At 41.8% G+C, this 26,437-nt stretch overlaps 1 protein-coding gene across 3 annotated transcripts in view; it reads left to right on the top strand.

Moving 5' to 3' along the window:
- Positions 1-26,437, top strand: part of IQGAP2 (IQ motif containing GTPase activating protein 2) — a gene marked incomplete at its 5' end in the record, with an annotated part of 129,988 nt that overhangs the window by 20,411 nt on the left and 83,140 nt on the right. For all 3 annotated transcript variants that reach the window (XM_084278644.1, XM_084278645.1, XM_084278646.1), the window contains one exon: positions 64-163. In XM_084278644.1, coding sequence (XP_084134770.1) covers positions 64-163 — 100 coding nt within the window. The remainder of the gene's footprint in view (positions 1-63; positions 164-26,437) is intronic.

The following is a 26,437-nucleotide window of genomic DNA, read 5'->3' on the forward strand; positions in this document are numbered from 1 at the left end:
GTAAAATTGCTATAAGAATCCCTGCTGACTTGTGTGTAACCTGGTGTGGATTTCTGATTGCAGCTATTGTGGATGATGAAAGGCTTTCAGCAGAGGAAATGGATGAGAGGAGGCGTCAGAACATTGCTTACGAGTATCTGTGCCACTTAGAAGAAGCCAAAAGGTAAGTAAATGAAAGCACCCTTACACCTGGCCTTTAAACACAGAAGTTTAGGTCTTCTGTATTCTGGACCACTGTAATTTTTTTTATTTGACCTTAATGTTAGAATTTTTCTAGCATTCAGTATGAGGAACTAAAGCCCAATGTGAAAATTTTAATTCAAGGAAGGATTTAGAAATAATCAAGGCAATCTCCTCAGTTATTGTGGTGACGGATACTTCAAAGGAAGTAGGGGCTGGGTTTTAAAATCTAAGCTTATGGTTTTCTGAGAAGCAGAGTCAGGCTTGTGTGACCTGAGGAAAGTCTTTCATACCTATACCTGGCTGTGTGGTGATGTTCACTTCTTGGTGTTAGTGCTTGTGGAGTGACTAAGGTTGCCAAGATGGCAGAAAACCATTTAGGCTTTTACTGGGTTAATGATTCATATCATCAGTGTTTCAGTGGTAAGTGCAGGCAAGGCAATAAGATAATCTGCACTCTGCTCTTCCTTAAATTCTTCTAACCCACTGGTCAGGAGTTCTCGTCTCTTGAAGTGACAGCCTGTGATGAAGCACTGTGCAAGCACACAGGAATTTTTATCACCTTCGTGCAAATGTACTGTGCAACGTACAGTTCATTCACAAAACAAATATCCAACAACTTTCATAATGACTAGGCAGAGAAACAAGGTGCAGTATCCTCATGCTTTTGGTCTAGCTTGAATTGGCTGCTGTTATCATATGTAAAAGCATATTTTACATTCAGTCTGGTCAGAATTTTCCAAAGATGCACATGGTACTCAATTTATAGTCATGGGCTAAGTGTCTTGTTTCTGCTCTGCATTTGTTGATGATGGTATTTTTACTTTAGCTGGATGACTTCCCTAGGAATTTCTGAAGCTTGAACACTGATTAACAGTGCAAGCTGGGAAACGTCAGTGCAATGACAAACCATAAGATCTCTGGAATGGAGTAACCCAATGTACTGCAGTCAGGAATCAACCAGAAGAGTGCCCTGGGCTTTGTTTTCACACCAGCCTCCTCTGCCATCACCATGTGGCACTGGCAGCTATCTATTTAGCTGTTGTGGAGCAGCTAGTTGCCAGTGATCTTGTCCATGGGGCATTGTTATAAAAATCAGTCATACTTACTTCCTACTAACCAAACTGGACTGTAGCAAACATTACCTCCATAGCTCGTTCTTCCTCTTTCTACTGTGGAGTGGTTCCCTGTTCACAAATTTAAGATGGTAAGTGCCCTACTGCTGCCAGAGAGGAGTGTCCTGCTCCACCCACTCCTGCTGCCTCCATTGTGCAGTTGCAAGAAACTGCTCTTGGTCAGCTGAGTCAGCTTGCTGTGCTGGCAGGAAATGTGTAGCTCTTTTGCTGAGTTTGCTAGTGGTTTAGTGAGCTGACTGCTCTGATCAAGGGGTCAGTGAAGAACCAGTGCTGTCCAGAGGAAGGTGATGGGGTGCAGCTGCACACTTGAGGTGGGGGGAGGAAGCAGGTCCTTGTCTTGCTTGCTGGGAGGTTTGATTGGCTCCACCTCCTCACGAAAGCTCTTGTTAGTCAGGCTTTGATTTTATTCAAGTTGCTTCCTTGGTTTGTTGTAACCCATCTACCTGCTGGCTCCTGGCAAGATAGGAATAGCAATTGGTCTCCATTAGTCTCCAAATCTAGTATTTTCTCTTCTATTTCTGTTGTTACTGATTTATCTTCCTGGCTTTTTCTCACCCTTCCCAGGGCTACTTGTCACTCTGAACTCAAGTCCTTTAGTTTGAAGCATGTCCCTTGATATTTCACAAGGAAATGTGAAGCTTTTACAATTAGTGACTTCAATTAACATCTGCTATGAGTAACTCCCTCTTCTTCATTGTATTTATTTTCATATGGGTTGATGCCACTTGTGGTTTTTCTAAAAGAAACACTCATCTAGCTCTGCCAGTGGGTGCTGAAACTTTGCAGCCAGAACAGTTGTTCCCAGGCTTGTTAGGTACCTAGGAACACTTCTGGATCTCCATTTGGAAAATTGGAATTTACTGGTAATATTAATGGCAAATGTTTATTACTGCATGAGGTGGGGATGAGTGCTGCTTTGTAAGGAGCCTTGTGCTTCCCCTGTCAAGGGCCTGGATTGTCATGTGTAGAGCTGATGTGGCAGCCCAATACTGTTGAACATCCTCCTTGTGTGCCACTGTACACTGGACCAGAACAAGGGAGGGAAAGTGTGGAGATGAAGGTGGAAAAGGCTCTGGGGGTGCTTTTGGATGGACAGAGATGCTGGAAAAGAGCAAAGGAGAATTCTGCTTTCAGAACTGGGATAATTAATTTGCAATGGGACAGTGCCTGAAGACTGACTCTTACTCATGTGAAAACAACCTGGCAACAAATACATACAGAATAACTTGCAGAAACAAGCAGAAATGCCTGTGCTTCATAGCTGTGTAGGCACTAGCCCTGCTTCCTCAGGAGACTTACAATGTTGTGGGGTGGGCTGGGCCAGTGGCAGGGACAGACTGGGGTGGCAAAGGCATGCCACTGTGTTCTCCCCAGCCTTGACCGGGTAAAACAGCAGCATGACAAAATGCCATATTTCTTCTTGCTGCATAGTTATCGTCCTCTGTTTACTTGATAAGGGGTGAAACATGACGCACAGTTTCAATTCTGCACTTGCATGGTTATATAGCTTTTTCTTTTTCACAACTGAGCCTGAGCTAAAGTGAGGACTTTGGAAAGTGAGATAGCAATGGCTGTAATTCAAACTGTGGACTAACAAGACCAGTGCAAGCTCTGAAGGCTTGAATGTAGGGTCCAAGCTAACTTGATGGCATTTGGTGGGTCCTGCCCTTCAGCCATGCTGCAGGTGCAGTTCTGAAGGAGGTGTTGGCTGATGGGTTGGATTTTTCTGCTGCTGAACAGAGGAGGTCACGTCTGGGTAGTGACCCCTGCTCCCCAGTGCTGGAGCAGCCCCCTCAGCTGTGGGCTTGTGGCAGTGGACCTGGGTCAGAGATGCAGGAGGGGCAGCAAGTGGTTGTGAAATTGCACGGAGCTGCAGCTGCTGCCTGCTTGCTCCTGACCGTGCCCTCCTGGGAGAAACTTGGAGTGAGATCTGTCCCTCTGATACATTTGACTTCAGTTTACAGTTGCAAGCTTTCTCTGCTTCAATAAAACCTCAATTTATGGGGAGGGTTTTTCAGTATTCAAGACCTATGGGTAGCAGTGGCAATAGGCTGAAATGGTAAAGCAAGGTGAGCTTTTCCATTAAGTTGGCAGCTGCTGTAATGGCAGCAGATACTGTTTTAGCTGATCAGCAGTGTGCAAACACAATGGGTTTTGGCCTGTAGTGAAGGGTAATAAATACTGAAATAAACAATAAATAGCACAAGATTGAGGCAGAGCATGGCTGGAACAGTACTGTGGCAGGAGTTATGTTTTCTTTCTCACCGTATTTATAATCAAAATTTATAGCAGCTCTACATTTTGAAATGCCAGAGTTAATTAAACGTATGAAGAATGTGTACTTTCAGCTGCTTTTCAGACTACTGTTTGTTCACTTACTTCCTATAGCCGAGCTTTAATAACAACTTGCAGAGTTTAGCAGGAAAGAAGAATCCTGTTGCTGGCAGCTGATGCTTCTGCAAATACCTTCTGTGCTGAGCACAGTATCTGTTATATGTATACAGTGTAAGAAATTGCTTTTAAACACAATAAGCCTGCTTGTCATATCTGCAGAGGTCAGTAATGTTTTAGTGTGTTATCTGGTACGGGGGGGAAAAAACACTTTGGTCTGTGTGACTGCTGGCCCTTTTCTCCTCAAAAGTCACACATCTGATATGCGCAAACAAAATCTCAATTTCTGTTTGGATTATTACTTTTGTCTTCAAGGAAAGCTTATTGTCTATTAGAAAAAGTAGAGAAGAATTGATAGTATCCCATATCCTTGAACTCCTGAGAAGAATAAAATTAAGAATAAGCAATTAGAAGTAGGGATTTGCTCACTTTGAGCAATGTAGCCATGAGTGCCTCTTAGGAAGCTCTCCAAATGTTATACAAATAAATTTCCTGTATTGCTTGGGAAATTTATTTGCTTGATAACGAAAGCTTAAGGTGGGCATGAACAGCTGTGTCACAAGCCCTAATGTCCTACTGGATTAGGTTTTAACAGACAAAATTTACCACAGCATCCTCCTTTCCAAAGATTATCTTTGTAATAACCAGAACATCAGTTTTTGCCTGGAGTTTGGCTTTTGTTATTGCTTGCCTCTTTGCAGATGTGCAATTACTGTGCTGTAAATGATAACACAGATTTGAGGGGTTTTAACCATGATTGAAGCTTTGGCATATGATGCAAATGTAGCTTACAGTAAATCTAGTTGTGGCTGGCTGGGGTTATAATCATCCATAATTAAACAGACACTATTTCTCTTGGCTTCTTGGAAATGATACCTTCTTACATTCAGCTCAAGTTTGAACCATAGAGGACTCATTTTACTAAGCATGTATCTCTCTGCATGAAATGGAATACACTTTGTTTTGTAAAGCAGATGCTGCAGTTTCATAACCAGAGCTGACAGCATTTGTCATCTTTCTTTTTACGTTTCTTACTCAGCTATTCAGTAGGACAGGAACAAAGCTTTGGTGTTGGGAAAAGAAGATGTAATGAAGGAAAGCTATCCAGGAAACTTCTTTTGCAAAGTCTTTTTAAATTATTATTTTCTTTGTAAAAATGTAAATCCTCATTATTTTTGCATTTCTTTACAACAGAAAAATCTATTTTAAGTTCAAAAACCTGTCTCCTTCATTGTATTGTTTCATTAAGTTGGTTTTCAATGTCTAGTTACAGTATTGGCCACTGAGATCACAGTTGGAAGCTGCTGTGTAAAAATGTACAGGCAGTTTAATGTACTTAAAAGGTCAAACCATGAGATGCTTAATTGGCTTCACTTAAAGCTAGCAGTTTTGCAGTACTTCAGCGTGATAGAAAGCTCAAGTTGCTCTGGTTATCAGGACTGTGGGGCCATGGAGGGTTGTTTTGTAGCCCACCCCATTCATGGGGGGAGTACTAGGGTCCTACAGAAGCTGGGTACTATGAGGGAATTCTGCCTGGTTTCAGGCTACTGTTTCTGCGTGAGCAAAGTTGTGCTGATTGTGCAGACCTGGCAGATCATGGGTGAACTAATGCTACTCAAATGCTCTGTTTTAAGTCTGTTTCTTTCACACTGTAGGAACTCTTTAAAGTTTTGTGCTTAGAGGTGAATGCGTAAAATAGCTCTACAATTATGTGACTAAGGAGAAAACCTTAAAATATGTCTTGGTAACCTTTCACATGGGCTTGTAAAAATATCTTTCTTTGGGAGTGGTAGTCTTACGACATGTATGTTATGTACATGGATCACTTCCACCCCATAACTGCCTTAAGCCTAATAAAGCCATCAGTTAACATGGCTGGCAGCAGCTCTGTAAAGGCCAAATGTTTGAAATTAGGGTGCTTCATGAGATTAAATTCTCGGAAGAATCCTACTTAGCTGGGATATACCTGTCCCTGAAGTAGCTCAGACTGCACATAGGTGCTGTTCAGCGATTATGCTCACTGTTTCATCTCAGGGGTCCTTACCTAGCAGACAGGCTGCCAGCTATTGAACAGGTTTTTATTCTAGGTACTTGTACAATTGTGCACATATGCCAGAGTTTTCATAGACAAGTGTCAGTGATTGCTTGGATAGTGATATTTGCATACAAAAAGTCTTAAAAGCAAGAACTGAAGGACAGAAGCTTTTGTCCTAGTTTCTGTACAGGATGCATTGACCTGCTTGCTGGGATGTTGAAGCAATTTGTGCACATGTTATGGGTCATTGCTCAGTGTGTATAGTTGTAGAATAATGCTGCTGAGTAATGATGGATGTGACCTTTGTTTTTTTGGAGACTAAACCATATGGCACTATTCCCATAGTGTGCAGTGAAGCTAACAGTACGTTTGCTTCGGAGGCAAGCTTTCTTTCCCAAAGCATTCCACCTAAAAAAGGTGGAAAGGAATTGTGATTTATTTTAATAATAGAACAAAGTTGAAACTAGTTCAGGCTCTGATGCCCCCATATTGGTGTAGTTTGTAGGCTCAGCTTTACCAAGGAGTGCATGACACTTTCATTTTTTCTTCACTTTCCCTTCTATAACTTGGATTATCTGCAGTGCAACTTGAAAGCCTGTTTTACTTTATGGTCTATCCATCTGACTAGCTGCATGTCAGAACAAACTGATGGTTTCATTTTGTACCTGAAGTAGCTCCTACTACCACAGGAAAGTGGGAGTTCCTGCAGACAAGTGGGAAAGGGAATGTTCACCAGGGAGTGTAGTGATGGGACAAGGAGTAATGGCTTCAAGCTGAAAGAGGGTAGTTTTAGGCTAGACATTAGGAAGAAGTTCTTTACTATGTGGGTGGTGAGGCACCGGAGCAGGTCGCCCAGAGAGGCTGTAGAAGCCATAGGCCTGGTTAGTTGGGACTCTGGGCAACTTGGTCTAGTGAGGGTGTCCCTATCCATGGCAGTGGGGTTCGAGCTGGATGATATTTGAGGTTCCTTCCAATCCAAAGCATTCTGTGATTCTATATTAACTGTAACTTGAGGTCACCTCCCTAAGGTGTCAGTAGTAGCTGAGTTGTCATGGTACTGTATGGACTACACCAAGGAGGAAGGAAACTTCTGTGGATGTTGTCAGGGGTTCTTGCACATCACCAAACAACTTCCACATCTGGAAGGGTTAAAGAAAAGCCTGAGGTTATGTTGTACAGGGAGGAACACATCTGTGGATATTAGTTGTAGCAGAGACAACTGATGTTTGCACCTTCCCTAAGGGATTCCTATGAAACTGCTGTTGGCAATAAGCAGTGACAGCAACTGTGGGTATACTGGGCACGGTAATCCTTTGCTTAGTGGGCTTAAGTGTTGCTCTTAACCTTCTGTCCTGTTAGGACTCTGCATGGTAAGTTGAGGTGCTCTTCCTGTTTGAGAGCAGCGAAGGCCTTTGCTTCCCTGTGTGGTGATGATGGAATAAACTATGGCAGGTGTACCAGAGCATGCATGCTGTGTGCCCATGCAACTCTGCTGGACTGCAGGCTGTGACACTTGCATGCTGTGCTGCTGGTGTAGCTGAACAGCAAGTGGTGCATTCTGCCAGGCCTGTATCCTATTGTGCCATAGCCATTCAAAAGGCTTTGTTTTGTGGTCATGTGCCTGTTTGCTTTGGACTGGAGGGGGAGATTACCTGGGCTGAAAGAATCTGCTTTTAACAGCTCCCTTGCAGGAGTGTACTTTTCACATGCTGAGATCCTCCTTTCCAAGCTGCTGTGTCCTGGAGAGCTGTTGATCTTTGGAGAAAGTGTTTATTCAGGTTCTTGCAGGAACTACTGCAGGGAGATGTGAATGGCTCCTCAGATCAGAATGGATGAGGCAGCAGCTTTTCTTGGTGACCTTTACAGCACTACTTTTTGTAGACTGCTCCTGATAGTGAGGAGCCCACACCTGCTGGTGGGATACAATGTGTTGGAAACAAAACAGAGTATTGGCAGGAAACATCCTTCTGGAGCAGGAGACATTTGCCTGGTGGGTGCTAGAAATTCAGGTCCCTACAGTTTTCTTAGAATCTCTAGTCCTAAAGCAGTAGCTAAAATTGGTCCAGAAATCACTGAGATTTGCAAAAGAACTAATGTGCCATGTACAGACAGTTCTGGATTGGAATGAAAGCTCAGCAAGTGGAGGGATCAGGGCTCACTGAATGTGTGAATGTGACCTTCCCCCTGGCTTTTACCTTCTAACCGCTGCAGGCAAGTGCTTCCAGATAAGGCAGCTGCTGAGGGATATAAATCTGGGTTCCCTCAAAAAATCACTTTTGGTGCAAATGTCTAGTCAATGAATTCTTGAGGTAAGAGCACTGTGACAGGTTGTACCTCCTATCCTTAGGTATGGGGTAGCACTAGAAAGTGCTTTGCCTGTTGACGTTGCTCATTACAAACCATGTGAATCCTGTGATACAGCTATTCCAAAACTCACAGCGCTGCCTGCCAGGAGGTGAGTGGTCTTTATAAGGGTCTCAGCTGCTGGCAGCTAGGACTTGGGAAGATGGTTTTTAAAGTAATACATGGTGAGATTTACAACTGAGCTGGCTAAGTAGCAGGGCTGTGTGGCTCAGTATGTATAATGTCTGGTGTTCTTGGAATCACACAATGTGTTAGGTTGGAAGGAACCTTTAAAGGTCAGCTAGTCCAGCTCCCCTGCAGTAAGCAGGGACACATTTAACCAGATCAGGTTGCTCAGAGCCCCCTCAAGCCTGACCTTGAATGCCTCTAGTGATGGGGCCTCCATCACCTCTCTGGGCAACCTGTTCCAGTGTTTCACCACCCTCATAGTAAAGAACCTATTCCTGATGCCTAATCTAAACCTACCCTGCTCTAGTTTAAAAACATTGCCCCATTGCTGTAGGTCTGTCTCAGTGTTTCACATGCTTTAAGAAAGATGGCTTTCTACTCAGCCTATGTTTAAATTCAATGCCAGAGTGTTTCAGAGCTGCTAAAAGCATGTATACATCAGAGGTATTTGATAATATAAGAGCTCGGGTATTTGTTAGACTACCTCTTCATGTTCCAGGCACACTTCCATTTGAAGGTCAGTGTGATGGCATCCCATAATTGCTTTTGCTTTTTCGATGGATTTAGAGGTAGGCATGATCAGGCTTTTGTGTGGACCCAAGTAAAACCCTCAAATTCTTTCTACCTCTGAGGTAGCAGAGGGCTCTGAAAATAGCTTACAGTTGCTTCACTGCTTGTTTTCCAGTGACCATGTTTATTCCAACTGGTTCTGCACTTTTTGGGGTACAGGAAGAGAGATCTCATGGTAATCTCTTCAATCCCAGGTTTATCACTGATGGGGAAAAGTCTTTTAGCCAAACCATTCTTTGGGAAAATTTAAGTGATGCTTTCAACCAAGTTCAGGAACCTGTATGCATTGTTGAATTAGTACAACTTAAACTAATTCAGTGGCATGTGCAAAGGAATGTTCTTTAAAACACAAACAAAACTTAGTCCTTTCCAAGGTCTTCATTTTGCAGCTCCAAACTACAAGGTGGTCAGAGGGCCTCTTAAATACTGCTGCATGTGTATATGAGGGAACAATCTGTGGATTTACTTGTTTCTGTTTGTAAAAAGGTAGCCCAAAATATCCTTGCTGTAACTTCCCATGGTATCTGTGGTCAGTGTTGGCCTGGTGTTAGCTGCAAAATAAAGATGTGAGAGTCTGCAGTGGCAGCAGGATTTAACCTTGAACATGTAATGTATTCAACTGTTTTCTATTGCACACTAGCATCATTCTTGACAATTAAGACCCGAAATTTGGTTTCGGTAGAGACTGAGAGCTGTAAATGGGGTTTGAGTCTGACAAATTTGAGTCTGGGGGAAGGGTTGTGAATGAACCCTCTCAAGTGAATGAACAGACCTGCTATCAGACTTGAAGTGCTAGGGAAGATTTCACATGGCTTCCAGTGACTAAAATTCTAGGCAGGCTTTGGCGTGGGAGCAAAGGCTCCAGCAGTTTCAAGTGTAAAAAGTCTACTAGCTTGAAGGGGAGAGGATCTCACAGGTTTGGGGGTTTGAGTGCAGTAGAGAACTGTTGGCAAGCAAGTTGTTATAGGAGCATTGAGTACAGAATTTATTCTGGCAGGATGATGCTTAACTGTAAGCATAAATTTTCAGCTACCCATTGGGCAAACAGCTAGCCTGTTCTGGAATGAGAGCTCACGGATGTGCTAATGTAAAGATGTTCTATACATGCCTGCAGTGCAGGAGTATGCAATTTGCTTTGTATGGCAGCAGAGACGAGAGCCTGGATTCTAATTCTGTCTCTTTTTGCTCCCGCCTGGGTTGTTAAAGCTTTTGAGTTGTTGGTGAATTTGCCCTGCAAGGGAAGTGATGAAGCTAGTCTGACAACCTGAGCTTTTCTGCCATCTGTACCGTGTTAACTGTTTCTAAAACGTGGTAACCATTAAAGTGGATGCAAGCATAACAGAATTTGATGTGGTAAGACTAAGGGGAACAATGCTTTTTATTACCCCTGATGTTCTGCTCCCTAGCAGTTTGTCAGTTGTAGAACCAAAGACAAAATTTTTTTGTGAAGACAAAAGCTGCAGTGGTTCCTGCAGCAAATGACCTCTCAATGCAAAGCAATTGCCATGCTGTGGTGTAGTTATGCTCAGGGCACTGGTGTGTTGGTTTCACAGTTCAAAGGAGAGAGAGAAGTAGCAAGAGCAAAGAGGCAAAGGGGAATGGTTCCCTGGAGTTGTGCAAAAAGTACCCCAGCCTGGACATTTAAAATCATGAGGAATTTAGAGGGCCATTTAGTGCAGAGTATGTACCCTGTCTGCTGTTCCTGTACTAGGAGGTTGAGTGGATGCGTGAGGGATGCTGCTGCATGCCAGCTACACTTGCACACAGGGCACTGTGTCCCTGGTCTTATGAAAAGCATTCAAGTGTCAAATGGAAAGTCATGCTCCAGCAGGATTGTCTTTAAAGTCTGACTGTCAAACAGGCTGCACTTGAATGGGTAAATAGCATGATTTGCATCAAACATCTATCTATACATTGTGCCAAACCTCTTTCCCTCAAAAAAAAAAAAACCCAACCAACAAAAACCAACCACCAAACAATGAAATAATGCAGCATCAGTGGTCATTAAAAGCTGGCACGTCCTCCTTTCCTGACAGCTTCCAAGATGTGGATTGCATCACCTCCCTTGCCATGGCCCAAGGAAAAGCACAGTGTGCTTTAGTCAAGTGCATCTGCATTTACATGATGTACTGCCTTGGTGATATGGGATTTGCTTTGCAGCATGGTTGGGAGAGTGCCAGCCCTTGGTCTCAGCTGCACCCTTTCTGCTGGAACAGAGTTCAATAGGATTCGTGACTGAAGTTGGGTTTTAGGGCTTCCCGTTCTTCTGATAAACATTTACAGGATAGGGAAGAGTCAAGTTTGATACATCCAGTAACTCTCTTTGGCTGCTTTCAAAAACAGAAGTCAAAACTCTTCACTACTTTGTTGTGTGTGTGTGGGGGAAAGTGGTTGTTTTTAAAACTAAGTATTGATGACACTGAAAGAGCTCTTTTTAAAGGCTTTAGATTTTCAGTAGTATGCTTTTACAGTATCTTCACATTCCTGTTCATGTCCCTTTCCCTTTTATTTAGCTTCCTAGGGGCACTGGTGATTAGCTTAATACTGGAGTGGCTACTATCTCTTTGGGGAGAGAAAATACTTTAGTTGAAATCTTGGCAAATGCAAGAGAAGTATTAAATGATATTGTCATATTTCTGTGTGCAGTTTATAAAGCTGGTGAATACTTTTTCAGTACTCCTGCTGCTTTCTGTCCCCACAGAGAGAGACCTTGATCCATTGCTGCTAAATAAATATACTTCTGTTGCCATTCCAATTTCAACATTTTCTCCACTTCCTCAGGGTTAAAGTGGTAACATGTGATGGTTAGTAGCACCATAGTGTTTTCCTTCATGAGAAGTAATAAGAGAACATCCTTTAAAAGAGGAATCAATTTCAGAAGTTGTTTACTTGTTGGCTTAGGCATTTTTACTCTAAAGACAAACCAGGAGTGTGGAGAGCAGTTTTCTGGCATCTTTTTTTAAAGCTGGTTGTTGTCAGAGAAGATCATAAGTAAGATGCCTGCTTGAGTTTTCATTGCCTGAAACTGACATGGACCCATTTGCTGTGGTGGGTAGTGGCTGAGGTGGCAATGGCATTTTCAGTGTCAACAGTAATTATTTTGCTGCTTAGGAAAACATGCTAACCAGCATTTTCAGACCCTTGTACAGATGTCTAACAAAAGATTGAACTTGTCCGTTGCTGTGCAAAAAAGACTCAGAAAGCAAGGGTAACTGAAGGATTTAACAAGATTGATCTTAACCTGAGATGCCAAGGAAGAAGCAATAGATGGTGGCTGCTGAATTGAGACCTCATCAAAATCTGTGAAGGGCTCCTATGTACTAAGCATTCATTGTGGTCAGCAAATTTGTTACTTTGCTCTGCTTTCAGAAATTGAGGACAAAATCTGAGTGTTGGCAAAAGACTGCATTTGATGCTATTCTTGTTTGGATTCTGCTTTAGTGAATCTTCCATCCCTAAGAATTTTTCCTGTCTTGTGGTTTGTTAGATTTCAAAACAAAGGTTGAACTCTGCTGTTGCTTCACAGGCTTCATAAGAACATTAATACCTACGTCACAGTGCAGAATGCTCATCGATCCCTTAGTTTCCAGCAAGTTTTAAAGATGAAACATGTATGCAGCTTCTGACTTTTACTGATGTCAAGATCCATTTGTTGCAAAAAAACCCACTTTCTCCAGGCAGAGTTCACAGGGCGCTCTGGTTATTTTATTTCTGTGCTGTCTCTGAACTGGGTGTCATGGGAGGAATTATATCTTCTGTGAAGATCCTGCTTAGCTGGTACTGTGATAATGTGATTAGATCAATAATTAATGCCGAGTGCTCTGTGTGGCCTTTCATGTAACCCAAGATGTGAATAAGCAGGTGACCTGCAGTATAACAAAGACTTGTGGTTCATCAGCAACAATAAGTGCAACAAGAAATTTGTAGAATGTTTTATCGGAGTGTTTAACTTTCTCTTGCTTAGGGCAATGGTAACAAATAAGGATGAGAGCAAGTGTAAGGACCACAGGGTTTTCAAGGAATAGCAAATTCCTTCTGGCAATTTTTTTCCCTTCTGGACACACTGCAGTATTTCTGTCCTTCCAGAAGATATTTAGAACAGTTCACCAGAACAGCCTTTTTCTTTTTCAACCAAAAGTGGCAGAATAAGATGAAACCATTTCTGTAAACGCTATGACAGCTTCTTATACTTTTGGCAGACATGAAAACTAGTCTAGTTCTTTGAAGAAAAAAAAATTGAGCTCTTGACTGATGTCTGTGTTAAGGCACTGAAGGAATGACTTCCTCTTGTTTGCATTAGGTCTCTTACTTCTCTGTTTAATAGTAAGAGCCCAGTGAACAAAGTTCCTGACCCTTTTTCTGCTGGCCACTTTCTTTTTTTAGCCATTTGCTTCAAGCCAGAGAATTGATCTGGGACATGCAGCAGTACAAAGGAGCAGGCACCTTGCAGGAGCAGCATACAATTGCCTGAGCATCTGTAGCAGACCAGTGGACACATACAGCAGAAGCAGCTGGGGTTTTCCTACTGCTACAGAAAATGAACATCTGCTCTTCTTGACACAAGATGAGCAAGGATTTGGGAAGAGGATGTGCAAATTCATTAGCTGAACTAGGCACCCAAATATTTAACATGAGGCATTCAGCTTTGAGTGCTGCTATTAACATAAGTGTGTTTTCAGTGTAAAATTCCTAACACCTTGAAGCAGTGAATCCTTCCACATGGCTGCCTACTAGTAAAAATTCTGTCTGGGGAGCGTTAGAGCATGCAAGTAAAACAAGAAAACTGCTTTGTTTAGAAGTACAGCTTTGGTAATGTCTGATAAAGCACTTTCTAAAATAACAGTTGTTAGAGCTTTTGCACAATACTGCTTTCATCCACTTCTGACATTTAAACATTGAAATACTATTGAGTCAGTGTTGCAGAATGTTTTCATGATGACCATATTACTCCAAGGAGTCTGATCAAGGAGCCAAAAAACTGAATAACCTCAGGCATTTTTTTCTCCTGCTGCATCATCTATTGGAAAGTTTGTCTCAAGACACACATTCAGAAATGGTGATGAAGTACCCTGACATAGTATGTCCTAGACAGTGGCTTAATGACTTTAAAGTGCAATCTGACTTGAATAGAACTCATGTTTTAAAGGTCAAAAGTGCTTGAGCTCGTGATTAAAACGAGCCTTTGTTGTAATTCACTTGTTAGCTATGCTGGTTTACTGTGCTGCAAGTGAAGTGTACTGGGTTTTCCTAAAGGTAAGACTTCTACTGTTTATTAACTGAAGTAAACCTGTCAAGACACATTAAAAACTTATTACTTGATCTGCAGAAGTGTTTTTTAACAGCTGCAAATAATAGGTGAAATAGCTTGAGTCCCATGGTGGATTTTCAAGGCTGGAGACTCAGTGTTTTAAATTATAAACTTGGTATACCTGCGGGGGACTTGAAGATGGACTCCTGCCACTTTCCTGAGTGAAACTGTGTGAGAAACACTCAGTAGGTGCTTTGTAGTGAACCCAACCTGTTCTTCCTCTCACCCTGGGAAAATGCTGGGATACGTGAGAGGGGACGATAGCTTTGTTCTGTTTGACTTGTTCATGTATTCAGCAAGCTTGACAGTTTTCCATGATGTGAATGGTAAAGAAACATGCATCCAACTCGCTAAGGAACCCATTAGTAGCTTTTTTCTAAAACTGTCCTGGTTGTGATCTCTTAGGATTAACTGTTTAGATGTTCAACTCTGGGCCTGCCCTGTTAAAGTCAGCAGCAGCTCTGTTTTTTCTAGTGTGGAAGAACTACAGCTGGCAAGACTTTACCCCGGTCATATGTGTCGGAGGGACTAAAATATTTTTATTACAGACCTGGTGCTTAGGTTGCTGAAATATTTCACGGTCCTTTTTTCTGCTATTTCTTTCCTTCCACTCCCATTAGTTGTCACTAGAAGAGTGCTTCACAGATATGGTATTACAGCTGAAGATATAAATCTACAGATCAGGAGGACTAAAGGTACAGACTTTGACATAGTTATTGCATTGATTAAATCTGATTTTTTAATAGGTAGTCAAACTCATTGAGGTCTGCCTTTGTCAGGCTATTTCAGAATGCTGGAGAAAATACTGTACTCCAGATACCCTGTCTGGCAGTGGTGTGTGAGCAACACTGAACTTTGAGTGACCTACTTGAATAGATTAGGGATGAATACAGTGAATATCCTGTCACAGTACCTATAAAAGACACTATGCAGTTGAGTATGGTCCTGCTGTAATGCACATGGCTTTCTGCTAGACAGGCAGGGAATGAAAACATTTGAACATGGTGCAGAGCAGATGGCCTACTGCTGCCTCTTTGTGTGTCAGAACATGAGATCTGAATATTGCTATTTTCTTCTCCAGGCTGGATTTGCATTGGCAAAAAACGTGAAAAATGCTCAGGTGTTCCCTCTGATAATTGCAACCAAATGATTTTGTCAGCAAGGAAGGGAGAAAAAGAAGAGTGGTTCTGGATGTGAAGCTGGTCCCATCAGCTGGGTCTGGGGGTGAGGAAACAAGTCAGGGATGTAGCTCCCTAGCCATTGATGATATAGCCTGTTCCTGACTTTGAAGAAAGTTTGTCTCATCGCTCATCTGCTTTAGCCTCAGAGTGTGTCCTAGGAAAATCACCTGGCAGAGTCATGAATGGTCTTTATGGCAGAAATTAGATCAGGATGATGTCAGGCAAACCGAAGTGTGAGTTTGAAAGAGAAGAAACAGATGATGAGCAGAGGCAACTATGTGGGCTAATGTTGTGTGGGGGTAGGGATGGTCCATGCAGGGAGCAGAGGAACAGTTCCAGCAAATTGCAAGCCTATTCCAACAGGAACACAGTCAAACAGTCCAAGAAACTGGAAAAGCAGTAAAGGAGAGGGTGGCTTTTAGGAAGAGAGGAGAAGCTTCCTTGGAAGATTGAAAGGTGCATAGGTAGGAGTGCAAGGCTGTGCTCTTGAATTGGGCAGAAAGGATTGGTGTTTAGTGTGATGAGACTTGCCATCTTTCTACCTGGTCTGCTTGGAGCTGCCATGAAAGTGATGGATTAAAGACTTGGGGGGTGAGGTGGTGTGCAGGGAGATGGCAGCCTGGAGGACCACTGGGTGAAGCAGGCTTTGGCAGCTGGGGTGGGAATATTGTGTAATGCTATAAACAGTGATATTAGTATTGGGTTGAGGTTTTTAATTCTTTGCAATTTTGAAAATTCTCAATTGGGATAGTTCAAACATTCCTTCTCTCTCAGAACAAGTGCTAATGAGTGCTCACTTCTGTAGGGGTAAGATCCTTGTTCTGCTCTATCCAAATGTTGAGCTGTAAACTGTTTCTTCGCGCTGTAAACAATTTGCATCTAATAATGAATCAATAAACCACACTGCATTCCTTGTTCTTTTAAAGTAGCTTTTAGCTGCAATTTAACTATCAACACACTTGTTAGCTATGTGGGTGATGTAGGGAATGGGAGCTATGTGCTTGTTAGGAGACTTAGACCTTGTTCCACCTCTGTCCTTGGCAGTGGGTCTCTAGTTTGCATTTCTCAGTGTGTAAGGCCTGATAGTCACTGCTCCCTAGAGTAAATGACTCTTGAATGTGTCAGATTAAACAGTTTCTATAACCAAGATACCTGACAACTAAGCGGATATCTGCTATGCTAATTTTGACAATTTAAACCATGGCATTAATATAATTAATATAAATGTGTTTTCTGACAGTGTCTCTTATTTTGAAGATGTGCATTATACTTAGTCAGGGGCTGAATGCCAAGGTACTTAAAAGTGAATAGGAATTTACCAGAATAGCACTTGAAAGACAGACTTGTACCATTTAAGAAGCATAGTTATAAAGACATCAAACAATGAAGTAGTCTGGGAATGGGTAGAGATGACAAAACCTGAGGAGCCATTAAAATTTGGGGTAAGGGTCATTCTTGGGATGAATGGAGTCGGCTTTGCCAGTATTCTGTACAGTCTTGGTGAAATCTGTGACCTATGAATTGTCTAAAAAGAAAATTCAGCTAAAGGATCACATGATGTGTTCTCCTAGTCAGCTCTTCAGGATCACTCATTGCCTCCTGCTTCACTCTGAATCTGCTTTTGAGTTGCCTTTTGTCATCTCTGAGAAGTGAATGTGAAACTTACATTGCAGTTCTTGTCCTGTGACCTTATTTTATTTTAACTTTGCTTGAGAGAAAAATTTTAAGTATGTGGCTTGTTGTGGATGCCTTTTGTGGAAACTCAAGCAATGTTTCCTGAGTTGAAATGCAGGATTATACCAGTTATTCTGATTACACAAGTTATCCTTAACACTGAGAACAAGACATATAATCTGTACAAGACTGTTGAGTGTTTCTTTATGCTGCTTCTATTTTTTCTATGTGCACCAGATTCAAAGGCTTTCCCTTGCTGCTCCCTTTCCCATCTGCCTCAAATTGGCATGCCTGATCCCAAGCAAGCTGAAAATCCTTTGCTCTTTCTGAGCAACGAGACGCTTGCCTGCCAGTGGCAAGCATGAAAATTAGAGTTCTCAGGGAATCATCTTTTCAAGAAACAGACCCCATCATTGGGAGGGAAGGTGGCTGTGGGGGTGATATCTTGTACATTTTAACAGTTCTTTTTCCCTAGCCTAGGTGAAGGTTAGGTAGTGTTTTTCCATTTCCTTTGTGGGGAGGGGTGGTGGGAGGGGAACTTGCAAAACAAACAAGAACAACCCCCCACCACAACAAACCTAAACTGAAGTTTTCCAGTTCCTGTTCTGCCTCCTTGTTTTGGTTTAAGAGCTATTTTTTCTGGATCCTTTCCTGCTCTTCTCTTACAGTTAAACCAAGTTCTTCCCACTGTTGGATCTTCCTTTGCCTTTGAAATTTTTGGGGGAGGGTGAAGAGACTTGCTGCCTGTTTATAACAGCCTCCCACTCTTTACTGGTATTTCCCTCTTCACCTCACAGGTATGAGTCTTTATCCTGATGTCAGGAACAAAAGTCTGCAGAAAGTGTAAACTCCTTGGTTTTGTAAAGGCAGTAAGTGATGGCTAAAGTACTGTGGCAGTCTTTCTTTTATGCTCAGAAACTTGGTAATAGCTTCTAAGTTATGTTGCCCTCACATATTAAGTTTTTTGCTGTAATGAGAAACAATAACTATATATTTTAATGAAATCTTAAATTCTAGGGAAGTTCATTCCCCCAGGTCAAACTTCTTGTTTGTAAGGGATGGAGGGTTGCCAATGTACTGTCCTTGAAAGGAATCATTGTGCAGTATTTGTCCTTTTAAGCCATCCTACCCCAGTTATCAACCCAAAGTGCCACTTTTTTACAGGAGAACAAGCATAATGACATGGAAAACATCTGTTCATTCCCACTTGATGTTCAGGCTGGGACTTAACTTATTTTGATAAGGTTTGCACCTATTATCTAGACATGTTGTGCCTAAGCCTCCCTGGCATGAATAGCTTTTCTCCTGAGTCCAATCCCAGCAGTTATGATGCAACCTGGTAAGCTGTATGTAGTCCTCCTTACAATAGATGCACCTAGAATCCCTCCTGTTTGCGCAGTTCCTGTTTCCCTTATTCCTGCTATGGGCAGCCTCGTTAGAGGGATAAGAGATCTGTTATTAGTTACCTGAAATTTATTGTTAGCTAGGAAGCCATCCTGAAGTGGAAATCCAGAGTCAAATTATATCTGATCTTTGCTCCAGTGCTCTTTTATAGCCATCTCATGGATGGATTATTAATCCCTGTGACACCCTTTGGCTCTACTGTGGAGACCAGGAGGGAAGAGCAATCAGTCATTTTATTGATGACTGATTTTTCTAATTGCTGTGCTTGAAGGTAGAAACACCAGATACTTTTAGTTTAGCTAATGATCTCCTCTGATCCTCAAAGGGTGATTTGACTGTAGCCAGATGTTAATCATTGTTCATCTTCATCCCACAAATTCCAGGCATTAAAACAATGATTGCCTTTTATCCTTAAATTTGGAAGCTATTGCAATTCACTTGGTATTTCAGTTTAGCATTTGATGTAGGAATTGAATGGCATGATACAGTCAGCATGCTGGGCAGTGAAGCTGCTGTCTGTGGCTTTCATTGCATCTAGAAATTGAATTAACATTTGATATTTCTAGGTTGCAATCCCATCATTGCAATCCCATCATTGCATCCCATGAGTGCATATACGCTTAGAGGTACACATATCTGTCACTGGTTTGCTGATAAAACACTGTCATGATTAAGTAGGAAATCTGTAAATAAATCCCAGTATTCAAGGTCTAGCTATTCTTACTCATAAGTGTTAAACAATGGAGAGATGTTTGGTTTCCTTTTACTGGGGGACTCTATGGTAAAGTGGAGATCAGTATTAGAGATTACAGCAGTGAGTCAAAGTCTGGTTATAACTTAGTGATAGTTAAACTTATGAAAATAGCTTTCTGCTGGACAGCAAGGTTTCTCCCTAGTCACTTGCTTGTAGTTATTGGCGTATCCATCAGGGTATTTCTGGAGGTCTTGAGGAATCTCAGCAGTTGCAGTAGCCTGTTCTAGATCAAGGCTAGGCTTAGTTTCTTTAGCTTTGTTCAGTAACCACACTTCGTTAGAGACAGTTGCCAAGCTCCTTTCTGTTGAAGAACATCTCCTCTGATGAAATGGATTGAAGACTACCTCTGTGCAATCACTACTCAGCAGATAAAAGTTCATCATAAAGTGGTTGTAGGGGCTTTGAAAGGAAGTGACAAAGCCTACCTGTATTCTCCTTCTCGATCTTAAATGATTACAAAGTATCAGCTCTTGGTTCCTAGGAAAATAATTCTTGCTTAAAAACTACTCCCATTCAGGATGCAATTAAATACCTCTTAGTTACACAAAAAATGTTTAAAGACAGGTTAGGCATAAGAGCAATATAGGGTGTGTTCAGTGACAGTGCTGAGCCATTCTATTGAACAGCAGCTTTTGCAGGTCAGTGTGCTTATCAGTTGAAGGATTAATGATGGGGACAGATAGTTTCTCTACTTGATCTCACTGCTAAAAGTAGTTGGCTACACAATTGTAGCACCTAACTTGCTGTGTCCAGATGGTTGACTTCATGTGTTTCATATGTTGTGCTACATTTTTGTTAATAACCCAGATAGGGCCCATAAATCCCAGGCTAAGAGTTCAGGCAAGAATATAAACTTGCCTTGAGCTGCACAACAGGTTGTTGGCTCCAGTCATTTGTACCTTGAAAGCAGAATAAAGCGTTTTCAGATTATCAGTACCACTTCCCCCAGACTCATGGCAATGCCCAGGTTTGTAGAGGAGTTGCTAGTAACAAGCATTCAAATAAGGTAAACTATCTGGCTTTTGAATATATGTCCTAATGAAACATATGGACCTCCTCAATAAAGAGCAGACATGTAAAGATGTTGAGTAATGACCTATAATTTGATGACAACCATTGCTCTCCATGGAGCTGAGGCGTTATCTGTTGCACAAGCAAAAAAAACCTGAGCAGCAGCTCAGCTTTCCTAAGGATTAGACTAGTCCATCTTAATTTGTACATTATATGTAAATGCACAAAAAGTTTAGACAAACTTATAAAAAAGGCATCGATTGAATTTCAGCCTGATATGTCTCTAAGTGCTGTATTTCAATGTCTTTGGAAGCAACTGAGTAACTTTGAGTATCCAGTCTTGGGAATACAGCTTTTGTGTACCATCTGCACACACCTGTGCATTCTTGGAGTATAACTGCTGGAATAAATTAATGTGCTCTCTAACAGCTGTTTGAATAGTGTCCAAAACTGTGCACAAAGAAGCCTGAATTTTGTTCTACCTTAAATTTAGGGCTAACAGTACTCAGAACTGAAGCTAATTACAAGTGTTTTGTGTATCTTCGAACTTGGCTATGCCTGGATCCACAGGTTGTCTCTAAGTCTTATGAGTCAATCTATTGAAGCAGGTACTTCACAGAAATTACACATTTTAAAAGAAAAAATAAATTGTCCTGTTTAGTTCTCAGCAATTGAGTCTCAAAGGGTTTAGTGACTACTTAGTCTCTATATTTGCATAGTCTATTTGCATATCTTTGTGTTGAATGTGCTGTGGAGCAAGTCTAGAGTTAAGCTATCTCCTGTCCAGTCTGTGTACCATACATAACTTGTGTTATTCCAAGTTACATTCTCTCGTGTGCTTCTAATATTTGGGCTGCTTTTCATGATGAAGGTTGAAATGAACACAAATATTTCTGGTTCAGAAGACAACCTTTTAGAGACAGGGCTAGAACTAAACTATTTGCTTTGATTCTTCTGGCAGTGTACCTCCCTCATCTGGCAAGAAGAAACTGCATTGCATTGAGCTTGCTTTGTAGTGTGTAATTAACACACATTGGACTCTTGAAACTTTGGGTTTCAAGAGTCCAATGTGCTTAAATCATGATGACAAAACTTTCTCTGAGATTGGGTTAAGTGGAATATAAAATTAAGGTACTTGCTCACCTAAGTACGTGAGAACATGGTCCTAAAAGTAACAGTTTCAGATGTAGTCAAAGTGCTTTCGTATTCGGAGGAGATGTAACAAAGCAGGCAACAGATATGACTTGTCCAGTGGTTTGACCTGAGTACTAGCCTTTGAGTAAGAAGATAAATAGTACATACAAAATAGTTTATTCTGATTGACAGAACCCAAAATGGCATTGTTGACTAGGTTTCCTAGACCTCCAGCTTCTCCTCAAAACCAGTGATTTCCTGTTGTGGTTTTAACTTGCATGTAGGTGTGATAGATCTGTCTGATCAAACTCAACCCACCCAGGTGGGTACTGGCCTACTGTTCCTTCTCCAGCCAGTAAGCAACCAGTGGGGAAATTCTTCTTCAGTTGAAGACCTGATCTGCCAAGTAAGAGATGGTGATTGCTGCACACAGATTTGGTGAGCACAGGAAGTAGATAAGGCCTTTCCTCTGTTCCTTTGAGAGCATGCTCTCTTCTCACCTTCTACCACCTTCATGAGTGTGCAGAACACCCACTTTTTTCCATCTTTCTAAGAAGCTATAATGCCTATCTGACTTTGTTTTTAGCTTACCATGGGATTTTATTGCATTGGGGTTATAGTCACAGGCAGTGAGGTTCCATCTTAGAAGAGCAGATAGATAACAAACCCTGAATTTTCTGTCTCAAAATACTTTTTTTGCTCTGAATAGTTTGATATGAAATACAGGAACCAGTAGGGTTTCCTGGCATTAAAACTAAATGGAGAGTTCTGAACACTAGTACATTTTTGAGGCGAACTGTACATTGGTAAGCCTGTTCCACCCTTGCATGAAAACACACCATCACAGTTTGAGAACTTTTTTCTAACACTCAAACTGAGCTTTAAAAGCATCTAAAGTAGAACAGTTTAGCTCAGAGCCTGCTTTGTGACTCTTCTCTAAAAAAAAAAATACACGGCTAATGTAACATTCCATGAGTGGAACAAAAATGAAGAGGTGGAACTGAGGGGGTTTTTTGGTAGTTGAACATGATATGAAAACCAGAGTATGCTGAAATACTCTGTGCCTTCAGTGACTGAATGTGAAGTCATGTTAGGAGGCAGTGGGGAACACTGGGCTGCTGGTCCTGTTGTGACCTGGCAGCGTTGCACGTCTCGAGTGGTGCCACAGTTGATGTGACAGCTTAGCATATAGGAGTTTTTCTTTAATATGAGTCTTAAGGCACATATAATAAAGCCCTTCTGCTGTATGAAGCACGGCTGCTGCAAAGGGGAGAGGTTGCGGATGTCTGGATGATGTCTCAGTGACTGGTGTGGCATGAACTGGATCACAATAGGGTGGAAATGGGACAGGGCAGAGCTGGCTTAGCACCAGCGTTGCTCCATACCCTTCTGCAGAGGACTTCTTGGCCTGGGGAGGGGATCTGGTACATGTGTCGGAATACTGATCTAGAACTGCTTGTCTGGCAGACATCAGTGTGTTCCAAAATTGGAGCCCAAAATAGTGTGCTGTATACTAGAGTCAAAAGAATATAGCATAGCTTTGGTCTCTTCTTGACTAAAGGTCAAAGGTGAATTAGCAGATGACTTAAAGTATGACTTGTGCATACCGCACAATACTGTAACATGGGGGGGGGGGGGTGGTGAGGGGGGCTGGGCTTTTTTAATGGTAATTCTGTTGCTTTGTTAATGTTGAAGAGCGGAACTATGTGCAAAGTATGTAAGTTTGACACAAATTGTCAAAACCGTGTTTAAAGCCTTATAAATTTACTAACCAGAGGTAGCAACTTCTGGAAGAAGTCTGAGGCTTTAATGTCATGTGAAGTAGATGTGCACATGCAACAAATTCGGTCACAGCATTTCTGGTGTTTTCTGCTGTCCCTGTTAATTGGCAGGGGGAAGATGGTGGTTTGGGTCTGAAGTGGGGAGATGTCAGTACTGCAAACCTGTATCTTGCTCATGTATGCACCACTACCTTCAATAAGCAGTGCTCATTCCTCCTCCCAGCAGCACTCAAACTTCCCAAACTTAAGTAACTGATAAATCTGTCATTTACATAGCTTAGCACTTAAAGTAACTGAATACTTTAAATGAGACTCTGCAGTTGTGTAAGATCAGATGCTTCCAATATACCTCAAAAAAAGGAAAAGAGTTACTGGCAGATCTTACCAAAACTACAAATAGCTTGCTGCAAAAGTAAAAATTACAAAATAAAAGTGAGAAGGAACATAGCGTATGTTAATGTGCCCTGTTCTTTTATGTATGGACAATGTTTCTAGTGTCTGTCAGCTATGAAGAGGCATTTTCATCTCCTGCCCCCATAGCACCCTGGTTCCCAATTGTGTCAGACTTTGAAACAAAGATTGGCTTTGCAAACAAGATCCAATTAGTGACTAAAGAGGAAACATTCTTCTCAGGGTGGATATGTGTCTGGATTCGTTGAGGAACTGGAAACACTTGTGTGAAAATTAGCATTATTCCCCAAGACAGTTTGTAATGAGAAATTGTTTCCATGGCCTTTTGGGTCCCTTTCCATCTATTTCTCAGATTGATTAATTGAAGGATTGGATGGGGTTGAATAGAGAAGGCTTCTTATAGTTCTGTGGTCAAGCCTTGTGCACAGGGTGCGTGAAACAGCTGCTTACAGCTATGGAAGTTTTCAGCTGGCAAATACAGGTAAAAGCAACTTGCAGCTCAGTATGTACTCACATACTTGGTATGCATCAACCATTAATAAACCTATGCATGCAAGCATATGGTCATGTAGCTCCAGTTTTTGGTACTATATAACTGTATCTGCCTGTTCGCTTCTCTAAGACCGTCCTCTTCATTTAAGTCAAAAGTGAGACTTTTAGCTGCTCTTCTGTAGTGAGCAGGGACTGAATTTGTGTGGACCCCATGGTCCACTAGAACAATAGAAACTTTGAATCGCTTGTTCTTCCCTTGTGGGGCTCTCCCCTCGTTTTGGAAAGTGACTCACAGGCTAGGCGTGCCATAGTTGCCAAAAAATGATGTAATTTGGATAATGTAATATCCCACGTACAAACCAAAGTCTGTTTAGAAATTGGGCTGACAAGAACAAAAAGGAAATAGCTGCATATCAGATATATATCTCAAACTTTAAATCAGTATAATTGTGTGTGTGCTTATTAAACATACAGGTAGTGCAAACAGTAGAAGAAAAGCTTCAGTGCTCCTCGAACCATGTTTTCAGATGATGGCATGCTGGGCAATCCTGTTGTCTTGTCTGCCTTGTGCAAAGGAGCAGTTCATGCAGCCAAGCTGTGTCAGATGAGGGAATTGATCTGGTCAAACATAATATATGTCTTGGGGTGTTGCATTAGACCTGCAGGATCAGGTCACACTCTCTCTGGGGCATTGGTGGTGCCGAAAAGTGGAGGGGAGAGTAAGGATGGAAGAGGGGAAGCATCTTAACTTGTTCAGTGGCCATCTATCTGTTCCTTAAAATAACCATGGAATTGGCCTCACTAGAATGGGTAGGTGTTTACCTTTGAAATTGTCAAACGTATTGATAAGAGAAGTTTCTCTGTGTCCCCTACCACATGGTTGAAAAAGCCAATGTTTTCTGATGCTGGTGAGACCTGGGGAAAGGCAGCCCTGTGAAGGGCTGCAGTAGGGAGTGACTTGGCATCCCCATGACCCCTTTACTGTGGTGGCTCAGGGTGGTCTAACCCTTATGTGCAGAGGATGGGGGTCCTGGCCAGTGCCCAGCATGGGCAGGTGAAATGCTGTGAACCTGCAATGAATGAGGCCAGGGCCAAAGTCTTCACCCTTGTAAAATGGCAAAGGCAACTTGGCAAATGAAAAAAGGCCAACAGGTAAGATTTGGTAGACCAGTCTTACAAGCTCTGTTTCTTCCTCCTTCTTTTGTTCCTCTTCAGTCTCTGGCAGATGTATCAACTTGAATTCTGCTGCTTTGGGAAGGTACGTGGAATTTCATTTGCAACTAACCACCATGATTTCAGCTGTCTGACCCTGGCCTGGAAATGCAGTATGTGGTGTATCCCCAAGATAAATGAACTGAGCAGTGTGTTTCTTATTACTTCATCTCTGTTCTGTATTAAAAACCAAACAGTGAATAAAAACTGGCATGTAAACTGACCCACCTGTATTAAGCACAGCACTAAGCAAGATAAGTCTACACGTTCAACCTGTGCACTTCGTATCCCTGTGTGATACACTGCTGGCTATTACAACAGTGTGCTTTGCTGCTCCTGCTTATTGCAACCAGAACACAAACAGATGTTCCTGGTAAGACTGTTAAATATGGTATTGAACTCAAATTCATCATAATTTAAAACTCCTTCTGAAAGAGCTCTTTGCTCTTTGACTGCCCCTAACTCAAATCACATCCTGGACCTGTAAGTTAAAAGGAATTAGAAGGGGCAATTATCTGACTGTCTTCCACTTTTGGAGCAGGATTTCCCACTGATATACTGAAGTGACAGGTACCATCAGAATGGATTATTCTTCCACTAGTCTGTAACTAAAGATTATTGAGTGTCAGATATTGTTCTTCCTGAAGCAATAATTGTTCTTCAGAGATCGGAAATGCATTGCCCAAGAGATACTCACAGTGCCTTTTTTAAAAACCAAACTCAGAAATCTGAGTTAAGCATTAAGAGAGCAAAGTACTGAATTGCTTGATAAAACTTATGCAAAACAAAAATGGGTTGCAGTGCATTCCTGTGGTGTTTATTTCAAGCCTTGACCCTGAGTTGCATCCACACTACTTCAGTATTTCTAGATGCTTCTGAGTGTCTGTACATACTCTGCTCTCCCTTGAAATGTACAGACTTCTCTCTGGAAAGTCTGGCAATAGGAACTCACATGTGTTGAACAGAGCTGAAATGGTTCCAACACTTGGAGTGGAGCTTTGTTGTGTCAGAATTTGTAGATTGAAAGCTGAGTTAACTGTGGGGCTGTTGGGCAGCCTTACGCATGTTCTTGTAAGCATGCATACTTCTAATGGAGTACATTAGTTACAATCACACAAATAACTTCTTAGTCTTGGTAAAATAGCAACAGGTTGAGTCCAAAATGGGGGTGTGGGGAGGGCAGACCCACTACATGACACACAGGACATACAACTGCTACCAAAACTGGCTT

Source organism: Gallinula chloropus (genome assembly GCF_964237585.1).
Source record: "Gallinula chloropus genome assembly, chromosome: Z".
Classification (NCBI taxonomy): Eukaryota; Metazoa; Chordata; class Aves; order Gruiformes; family Rallidae; genus Gallinula; species Gallinula chloropus.